Genomic DNA, 10,809 nt, shown 5'->3' on the forward strand with positions numbered 1-10,809 from the left:
GAGAGAGAGAGATTAAAAATAATTTAAATAAGTAAAAGTTCTTCTGAAATAAGTGTATACAGTATAATATATTTTAATAATCACGCTAAAACAAGATGATAATTATCTAGTATCTATACAAAGCTCACGAATACCTTCTCATAAACTGGTCCCAGCCGATCGGGAAAAGAGGAGAAGTCCTTGATCAGCACTTGTTTGATGTATTCAGGATCCCTCAATAGGAGCGCAGGGGATCCTCTCAAAAATATTCCCACCACAGCATCGTTCGGATATCGATCGTAAATTTCTTTGAAGAAACCACCCAGAGAATTATTGCCGAGCATAAAATTGGCGATGTTGCCGAAGAACGGAATGGGTTTTGGTCCATTAACCCCGCGCGATGTCCAGTAGGCGAAGTCGGAGGTTAAATAATGATAAAGTAAATACAAGATCACCACACCGGCACAGAGAATTTCGAACATGCTCACAACCATTGTAGCTAAACCGGTCGCTCGTACGATTATAATACCTATTTCTCACGGCAGACTCACAATCGTTTTAATGACGTTTATAAGAGATATGTCACAACGCTGCGTGATGCTCACTTAACATTTTGCGCAAATGGTTAACGTGAGACTTTTTATTTGTTACATGACCCAAGAGAGACTGACTCGGGACGTGTATATGGATAGATTCTATAATCATGCTCACATGAGTCACATTGAAGGAAACACACAGTCAGTTTACTTTCAAACGTTTCCAAATATTATTATCTACTGATAACATCATTTTATCAGTAGATAATACTGATAATATTATCTACTGATAAAATGACAAGTTCAACTTGTATTAAACCAGGGATGAACAAGGGCATCGCTCGCGGGCGCCCAGATGCTCGTAGGCAATAGCTGAGCATGGTGGGGGTTGTGGGGCGATTGTGGGGAGAAAATATCGGACAATAGTGAGAACAAAGTATCGAGAAGTGAGAAAGAGCATAGATCGTCACGCTTGAGTGTAGGTATGGTAGGACGTTGATTGGAGCGGGGGTATGCCCAGCAGCTGGGATACGCACAAGGGTACGACCATGCCAGATATCAGCATTTTGCCTATCCCTGTATTAAACTTGTTTATGTGCAATGATAAGATAACACTTTCATGTCAGCCATACGCTTAGTCATCATTGCGCATAAAGTTATATTTTCAGTGATATCACTGTCTTCTTCTGTTATAAATCATTGTCAATCCAACATACAGACACAAAAAGATAGTATTTCATTTTGTACACTACAATAAATGCAGATGGGAACATTGTAGTAAAAGTGGTTCAGAAACCGCTTATAATACTGTTAACATACTTTACATTGTTTAATTTACTTAAAAGTGTATACATACATTGTATATCTGACACAATATATAGAAATTGCCTGACATAATCACCTTGTTAAGAGAGCTTGGTCAATTTTACATATATGCCGTGTGTAGATTGCAACAACAAAGTGCTCAATGGAGTATACACAAGTGGAATCTGAGTTTTCTCGCAAACCTCTATTTTATAATTCATTAGCACTTTGATTAAACCAACCATCGTTTGATTAACGGCGAATCTGGCTCCTAAAAAAAAAGCGCGCGTATCTCTTCGATATTTCTCAAGTCAAGTGTGTGCTTACGTATGTATGCGTACGTACACATATGTATGAAAGAAATATTATATACAAGAAAAAAAAGCGAAAAAGATTGCGTGAATGATACGTAAATCCATAAGTTTTTCAAGTTACCGATACAGTTTCTCGGACCATCTCCGAATGGCAAGTGATACATGGGGTTTCTCTGTTTTACATTTTCCACGTTAAATCGTTCAGGATCAAAGACTTCCGGATCTGGATAAATATTCGGATCGTTCTGAAGAGCGTAAACGGGTATAATCACTTCTTGCTTCTTTCGTAGTGTGATTTTAGTTCCCTCAAATGTGTAATCTTTTATAGCTTTCCTCGTAAGAAACATTACTATTGGATATTTCCTAAGAGTCTCTGTAACACAAACATTTGACAGAGAAGATATTTTCGAACTGTGGAACTTCTCAAAGGTTAACAAATATTTACAATCGTTATGATCCCTGACTGCCAGGAGATCTTATCGAAAAAATGTTTTTCAGTTCACAAATGTCTACAGATAAACTTGACTCATTAAGTAAATGATTAAAAGAATTATTTTGTGACGGATGTACGTACCTCGAAAGATCATATTCAAATAGGTCATCATTTTGATGCTTTCATATAATATTTCTCCGCCAGTGCTGTCAAGAACTTCTTTAATCTCGTTTCGAACTTTGTCTTGGATCGATTGATTCTGCGCTAACTCGTACAGTGCGAAGGACATCGTAGAGGAAGAAGTCTCGAAACCGGCCGCGAAAAATACGAATGCTTGGGCAGCGATGAATTCATCCGTTACATCTAGAAAAATAATTATTTCATGTTAATCTCTGTAATGATTCTTAATTCTCTTGTTAGTAACGCTTTGTCAACGAATATCGAATTATCTCTCTCTCTCTCTCTCTCTCTCTCTCTAAAAGAGAGAAAATTTGTCCTAAAAAATTAGTGATAAGGACGTATTAAACGCATGCGACAGTTGATAAATTATGTAAAATGGAAAAGTAATGTTCTTACTGTTAACGCCCAGTTTGTCAGGATTATCCTTAAGCTCGATAAGTGTATCGATGAAATCGTGCCGACGCACATTGTTCCGCTTCCTATACTCTATAGTGTCTCGAGTAATGTCCGTCATGAATTTGGTTACATCACGATCACTTAAGATATGTCCGAAGCGCTTGTAGAGCGACGGCACTTCTCGGAGCATGGTCCTGAACACGATCAGTGGAGAGGCGCGGAAGATTTTACGACCTAATTGATAAAACTTATTATCCTCTTCTTTCAACGCATTCATTTCGAGGCCGAAAGCGCACGATCCGATCACGTCGATGGTGAATTTGGCCGTCAGATCCCGGCATTCGACGATACTGTCCTTAGATACTACGTTGTCCAGGTACTTCTCGAAGTGGTCGGAACAGTTCAGCAACAAGTGAAACATATCCTTCAACTTCCCGGACGTGAAGGTGGGCGAGAGCCTCGTTCTTAATGGTCGCCATCTAACAGCGTCGAGCCTGAAGAGGTGCATGGACATGGGATCGGCCTATAAATTATGCATCAGTGTATCAGAAAACGGGAATTATGTTAGAAAATTTTCCCTCAAAGTTTCCGTGTGATCAACGCCCACTCCGAAACTTATACGTCAGTTCAACTTGATACTGGAGAAAGAGAGAGAAAGAGAGGTACTCTTTCCAACTCTTATTTTTATAAATTATTTATTGTAATTCATACATTTAGAAATAGAGAAAGAGAGAGAGAAATTAAAAATAATTGCTTTAAATAATTATTGAAATTATTTTCGCGTCATTACATTTTATATCACGTTTTATTTTATTTTTATCATAATTCGTCGCTCCTCTGTTTAATGTTTTTGCATTTAATAGTTTAAATAAGTAAAAGTTCTTCTGAAATAAGCACGGATACTTCATGTATAATATATTTTAATAATCACGCTAAAACAAATTGATAATTATCTAGTATCTATACAAAGCTTAAGAATACCTTCTCATAAACTGTTCCCTGCCGATTGGCAAAGGAGGTGAAGTCCTTGATCAGTACTTGTTTGATGTAGTCAGGATCCCTCAATAGGAGCACAGGGGATCCTCTCAAAAATATTCCCACCACAGCATCGTTCGGATATCGATCGTAAATTTCTTTGTAGAAACCACCCAGAGAATTATTGCCGAGCATAAAATTGGCGATGTTGCCGAAGAACGGAATGGGTTTTGGTCCATTAACCCCGCGCGATGTCCAGTAGGCGAAGTCGGAGGTTAAATAATGATAAAGTAAATACAAGATCACCACACAGGCACAGAGAATTTCGAACATGCTCACAACCATTGTAGTTAAACCGGTCGCTCGTACGATTATAATACCTATTTCTCACGGCAGACTCACAATCGTTTTAATGACGTTTATGAGAGTCGCAACGCTGCGTGATGCTCACTTAACGTTTTGCGCAAATTTAACGTGAGACTTCTTATTTGTTACATGACCCAAGAGAGACTGACTCGGGACGTGTACATATATGGATAGATTCTATAATCATGCTCATGAGTTACATTGAAGGAAACACACAGTCAGATCACTTTCAAACGTTTCCAAATATTATTATCTACTGATAAAAGAACGAGTTCAACTTGTATTAAACCAGGGATGTGCAAGTGGGCACCGCTCGCGGGCGCCCAGATGCCCGCAGGCAATAGCTGAGCATGGTGGGGGTTGTGGGGCGATTGTGGGGAGAAAATATCGGACAATAGTGAGAACAAAGTATCGAGAAGTGAGAAAGAGCATAGATCGTCACGCTTGAGTGTAGGTATGGTAGGACGTTGATTGGAGCGGTGGTATGCCCAGCAGCTGGGATACGCACAAGGGTACGACCATGCCAGATATCAGCATTTTGCCTATCCCTGTATTAAACTTGTTTAAGTGCAATGATAAGATAACACTTTTATGTCAGCCATACGCTTAGTCATCATTGCGCATAAAGTTATATTTTCAGTGATATCACTGTCTTCTTCTGTTATAAATCATTGTCAATCCAACATACAGACACAAAAGATAGTATTTCATTTTGTACACTACAATAAATGCAGATGGGAACATTGTAGTAAAAGTGGTTCAGAAACCGCTTGTAATTCTGTTAACATATTTTGCATTGTTTAATTTACTTAAAAGTGTATACATACATTGTATATCTGACACAATATATAGAAATTGCCTGACGTAATCACCTTGTTAAGAGAGCTTGGTCAATTTTACATATATGCCGTGTGTAGATTGCAACAACAAAGTGCTCATTGGAGTATACACAAGTGGAATCTGAGTTTTCTCGCAAACCTCTATTTTATAATTCATTAGCACTTTGATTAAACCAAGCATCGTTTGATTAATGGCGAATCTGGCTCCTAAAAAAAAAGCGCGCGTGTCTCTTCGATATTTCTCAAGTCAAGTGTGTGCTTACATATGTATGCGTACGCACACATATGTATGAAAGGAATATTATGTATGTACAAGAAAAAAAAAGCGAAAAAGATTGCGTGAATGATACGTAAATCCATAAGTTTTTCAAGTTACCGATACAGTTTCTCGGACCATCTCCGAATGGCAAGTGATACATGGGGTTTCTCTGTTTTACATTTTCCGCGCTAAATCGTTCAGGATCAAAGACTTCCGGATCTGGATAAATGTTCGGATCGTTCTGAATAGCGTAAACTGGTATAATCACTTCTTGCTTCTTTCGTAGTGTGATTTTAGTTCCCTCAAACGTGTAATCTTTTATAGCTTTCCTCGTGAGAAACATTACTATTGGATATTTCCTAAGAGTCTCTGTAACACAAACATTTGGCAGAGAAGATATTTTCGAACTGTGGAACTTCTCAAAGGTTAACAAATATTTACAATCGTTATGATCCCTGACTGCCAGGAGATCTTATCGAAAAAATGTTTTTCAGTTCACAAATGTCTACAGATAAACTTGACTCATTAAGTAAATGATTAAAAGAATTATTTTGTGACGGATGTACGTACCTCGAAAGATCATATTCAAATAGGTCATCATTTTGATGCTTTCGTATAATATTTCTCCGCCAGTGCTGTCAAGAACTTCTTTAATCTCGTTTCGAACTTTGTCTTGGATCGATTGATTCTGCGCTAACTCGTACAGTGCGAAGGACATCGTAGAGGAAGAAGTCTCGAAACCGGCCGCGAAAAATACGAACGCTTGGGCAGCGATGAATTCATCCGTTACATCTAGAAAAATAATTATTTCATGTTAATCTCTGTAATGATTCTTAATTCTCTTAGTAACGCTTTGTCAACGAATATCGAATTATCTCTCTCTCTCTCTCTCTCTCTCTCTCTCTCTCTCTCTCTCTCTCTCTCTCTCTCTCTCTCTCTCTCTCTCTCTCTCTCTCTAAAAGAGAGAAAATTTGTCCTAAAAAATTAGTGATAAGGACGTATTAAACGCATACGACAGTTGATAAATTATGTAAAATGGAAAAGTAATGTTCTTACTATTAACGCCCAGTTTGTCAGGATTATCCTTAAGCTCGATAAGTGTATCGATGAAATCGTGCCGACGCACATTGTTCCGCTTCCTATACTCTATAGTGTCTCGAGTAATGTCCGTTATGAATTTGGTTACATCAAGATCACTTAAGATATGTCCGAAGCGCTTGTAGAGCCACGGCACTTCTCGAAGCATGGTCCTGAGCATGACTTTTGGAGTGGAGCGGAAGATTTTACGGCCTATTTGATAAAACTGATTATCCTCTTCTTTCAGCGTATTCATTTCGAGGCCGAAAGCGCAAGATCCGATCACGTCGATGGTGAATTTGGACGTCAGATTCCGGCATTCGACGATACTGTTCTTAGATACTATGTTGTTCAGATACTTCTCGAAGTGGTCAGAACAGTTCAGCAACAAGTGAAACATATCCTTCAACTTCCCGGACGTGAAGGTGGGCGAGAGCCTCGTTCTTAATGGTCGCCATCTAACAGCGTCGAGCCTGAAGAGGTGCATGGACATGGGGTCGGCCTATAAATTATGCATCAGTGTATCAGAAAACGGGAATTATGTTAGAAAGTTTTCCCTTAAAGTTTCCGTGTGATCAACGCCCACCCCGAAACTTATACGTCAGTTCAACTTGATACTGGAGAAAGAGAGAGAAAGAGAGGTACTCTTTCCAACTCTTATTTTTCTAAATTATTTATTGTAATTCATATATTTAGAAATAGAGAAAGAGAGAGAGAGAAATTAAAAATAATTGCTTTAAATAATTATTGAAATTATTTTCGCGTCATTACATTTTATATCACGTTTTATTTTATTTTTATCATAATTCGTCGCTCCTCTGTTTAATGTTTTTGCATTTAATAGTTTAAATAAGTAAAAGTTCTTCTGAAATAAGCACGGATACTTCATGTATAATATATTTTAATAATCACGCTAAAACAAATTGATAATTATCTAGTATCTATACAAAGCTTAAGAATACCTTCTCATAAACACTATCTCTTGTTCCCTGCCGATTGGCAAAGGAGGTGAAGTCCTTGATCAGTACTTGTTTGATGTAGTCAGGATCCCTCAATAGGAGCGCAGGGGATCCTCTCAAAAATATTCCCACCACAGCATCGTTCGGATATCGATCGTAAATTTCTTTGTAGAAACCACCCATAGAATTATTGCCCAGCATAAAATTGGCGATGTTGCCGAAGAACGGAATGGGTTTTGGTCCATTAACCCCGCGCGATGTCCAGTAGGCGAAGTCGGAGGTTAAATAATGATAAAGTAAATACAAGATCACCACACAGGCACAGAGAACTTCGAACATGCTCACAACCATTGTAGCTAAACCGGTCGCTCGTACGATTATAATACCTATTTCTCACGGCAGACTCACAATCGTTTTAATGACGTTTATGAGAGATATGTCGCAACGCTGCGTGATGCTCACTTAACGTTTTGCGCAAATTTAACGTGAGACTTCTTATTTGTTACATGACCCAAGAGAGACTGACTCGGGACGTGTATATGGATAGATTCTATAATCATGCTCATGAGTTACATTGAAGGAAACACACAGTTAGATCACTTTCAAACGTTTCCAAATATTATTATCTACTGATAAAAAAACGAGTTCAACTTGTATTAAACCAGGGATGAGCAAGTAGGCACCGCTCGCGGGCGCCCAGATGCCCGCAGGCAATAGCTGAGCATGGTGGGGGTTGTGGGGCGATTGTGGGGAGAAAATATCGGACAATAGTGAGAACAAAGTATCGAGAAGAGAAAGAGCATAGATCGTCACGCTTGAGTATAGGTATGGTGAGACGTTGATTGGAGCGGGGGTAGGCCCAGCAGCTGGGATACGCACGAGGGTCCCCGCCCATGCCAGATATCAGCATGTTGCCCATCCCTGTGTTAAACTCGTTTAAGTGTAATGATAAGATAACACTTTCATGCCAGCCATAATGTTGCGCACAAAGTTCTATTTCAAGTGATATCACTATCTTCTTCTGTTATAAATCAATGACAATCAATTATATAGACACGAAAAGATAGTATTTCATTTTGTACACTGTACAATAAATGCAGATGGGAACATTGTAGTAAAAGCGGTTCAGAAACCGCTTGTAATTCTGTTAACATATCGACTGATTTCATTCGCAAACTTGTATCTCGATTTTACGCAATTTTCGGGTTTTCTGCTTAAACACTCACTTAGGATCAGAATGAGCGTTTAAGTAGGATAACTGGAAATTGCGTAAAATTGAGATACAACCTTGCGAAAAGGGTGAGTCGATACGGACTAATGCACGCTGATAATAACATACTCGCACGCACGTTTAATGTTTCCAAAAGATTTTATATTAACACAACGCTATAAATGTTGTATATAATTCGTGGTATCATATATTATATTTAAATATTTGATTTAAATTCATATACCTTTATGTGAATGCAACTAACAGCTACCTACCATTTCTATACTTTATTTTCTTGTTCCCGCATATGGCATTATGAATTATGAAATAAAATGTTGCGCGGTAGATACTTTCATATCTGTAGATACACATTAATTAGAAGATTTTCAATTGTATAGGTATTTTCATGTATTTATGACATATAATTATATATTGAACTTTTTTTTAAACGTAGAATATCATCTTTTATGACGTCATTACGACGCCTTTCAATCGTTTGTTTTCAAAATATTTTTTATTTCATAACTGTTTTGTTGTAATAATTGTAACATATGCATAAGAAAACATTTCTTTTTGATAGAAAATTTGAAAGGGTGGGCCTGTAATATTTTATTTTGTCTGTATTCCACTTTAATATTTTATTCTCATGTATACGCGTGATATTTCACATTTATCTAACCCAGATTGGTAGAAACAAACAACCATCTCCATTGATAATAAGTATGATTAATTACTTCCGACGAACGTAACCGTGGATGTTCTTGTTGCCGTTGTTGCGTTACCATCGCGAAATACTTAATTAAACGTCGATTCTAGAATCCCAATCTCAGGTAGGAAATATGGAAATGCAATGAGTTGCACGTGCTGGTAGATACGAAAGATAAACAAACTCAAACTTTGTAAGCGTATAAATGTACGAAGTCATTTTTAAACTCTCGTAAATCTTACCGTTGCAATTCCTCACTAATACCGCGTATTTATATATGTATCTCGTGCCATCCCTGTCGCGGTACAGAAAATCTTGTCGCAATCTAAATAAGAACAAGCTGCGCAACTAACGATTACATCTTCCACGTGTGCACACGATACGTCTCTCTAAAATTCTATACGATGCAAAATTATAACACAGAATTACACGGGGCATTTGCATAAGAATAATATCTCCTTGGAAAACCTGGTCACATAAATAAAAACAGAACGTTACACGCGTTCGAAATTTTCTCCTTCGTTCTTCTCTCCCGTATTGTTCTTGCAATAAATCTATTTGAGATATTTCAAATGGCAAAGTTACGCATTTGCAATTTGTTTTAGGCCGGTATTTATGGTGGGATCTTATGTTCAAGACCGTCTTGAATTTATCTAAAGGTGCTGTACGGAACATGTCATTGGCTACGGAGTATCTAAAAATGATCTTGAGACAGTTTTGAATATAAGATCTGACTATGAATACTGGCCGTAATGTTAAGGACTTTTCAACGATTCGACTAGAAACGAGACGGATCGCTGCAAACAACTACAAGCGATTCTGAAGAGGATCGCGCAAGCGGATTTGAGATGTCTCAATGTGCAAGTCATTTTTTAATTTCTGTAATTTGTAATCTATTGAACTACAAACGAAATTGTAACCTTTTCCGTATCGAGAAGTTAATTATACTTTTTACCTATTTTTAAAGTTAATTTTTCAAAACGCGAGTGCCAGGTTCACATAAGTGAAAAGATACTCTAATTAAGACACTTATATTCTGTTTCTCAATAATTTCAGTTTGTGACAAGTGTCTGTTTTTAATAAAAAATTGAATCGTATAAATTTTCGTAAAAATTCCCTTATTGCATAATAGCCTCTCATTACACGTGCGTGATGTAATCATCAGTTGTCACCTTTCATTAGTTGTTTTTAGACGAATTCTGATATACTCTTTTATATCTCGCAGGTTTTCAGTTGCATGTTTCACGTAATCGTGGCTTATCTTTGATCGTCAAAGAATGATACCAAAATACTATTTTAGAGCACGAGACATTCTGTTGCTGTTAATTGAATAATCGTATCTGTTACGACACGTGCGATACCGAAATTACAAGCTGAGACTATATAACTTGAACGAAAAAATTCCTCATCCTGAAGAAAAAAAAAGAGACAAACGGTGGAAGGGAAAGAAGGAATCGTCGATCCGTTGCATAGATGCGCCCGCTCTCGTCGGCGATTCGTTGGGCGGCGTTTTACGAGTTTATTTCAATTCTATGCGGTGGACACACAGTTAAACGGATTTCGACAATTCATTTACCGTTTGATCTACCCGCGCATTTCAATTATATGTTTACTCTTTGTCGGCGGCATTCGCCTTCCTATTGAGCCCGCGCGTGCACATCCGCGCGTCGGCGGTCGCACCGACGAGCCGAGTAAAGTCGTGGGTACGGATGCGGTGCGGTACAATTGAATTAATCTCGATCGAACAACGCGACCTCCGAAATGAAACAGGAAATC

General features: G+C 38.0%; 3 protein-coding genes across 3 annotated transcripts in view; all 3 read right to left on the reverse strand.

The window, feature by feature from the left end:
• The window catches only part of LOC105567727 (cytochrome P450 6a2-like), a 5,664-nt gene extending 4,914 nt beyond the window's left edge, over positions 1-750 (reverse strand). Inside the window, exon 1 of the mRNA XM_012022820.1 lies at positions 135-750. Coding sequence (XP_011878210.1) covers positions 135-473 — 339 coding nt within the window. The 5' untranslated portion in view covers positions 474-750. The remainder of the gene's footprint in view (positions 1-134) is intronic.
• Positions 751-1,160: 410 nt separating this feature from the next.
• LOC105567728 (cytochrome P450 6a2-like) lies at positions 1,161-4,191 on the reverse strand. The gene is made up of 5 exons (XM_012022821.1): positions 3,624-4,191; positions 2,643-3,165; positions 2,208-2,429; positions 1,755-2,006; positions 1,161-1,590 (listed from the first exon to the last, which is right to left on the reverse strand). Exons 1-5 carry the CDS (start codon positions 3,960-3,962, stop codon positions 1,421-1,423), a joined length of 1,506 nt encoding a protein of 501 aa, XP_011878211.1. The 5' UTR covers positions 3,963-4,191; the 3' UTR covers positions 1,161-1,420.
• A 404-nt stretch (positions 4,192-4,595) lies between these two features.
• LOC105567729 (cytochrome P450 6a2-like) lies at positions 4,596-7,667 on the reverse strand. Its single transcript, XM_012022822.1, has 5 exons — positions 7,121-7,667; positions 6,138-6,660; positions 5,652-5,873; positions 5,199-5,450; positions 4,596-5,029 (listed from the first exon to the last, which is right to left on the reverse strand). The coding sequence occupies exons 1-5, from the start codon at positions 7,466-7,468 to the stop codon at positions 4,860-4,862; spliced, it is 1,515 nt and encodes a 504-aa protein (XP_011878212.1). The 5' UTR covers positions 7,469-7,667; the 3' UTR covers positions 4,596-4,859.
• Between the last annotated feature and the right edge of the window lie 3,142 nt (positions 7,668-10,809).

The sequence above is a fragment of the Vollenhovia emeryi genome, unplaced genomic scaffold, assembly GCF_000949405.1.
Source record: "Vollenhovia emeryi isolate VEMERY1.0 unplaced genomic scaffold, V.emery_V1.0 DF939135.1, whole genome shotgun sequence".
In the NCBI taxonomy this organism is placed as follows: domain Eukaryota; kingdom Metazoa; phylum Arthropoda; class Insecta; order Hymenoptera; family Formicidae; genus Vollenhovia; species Vollenhovia emeryi.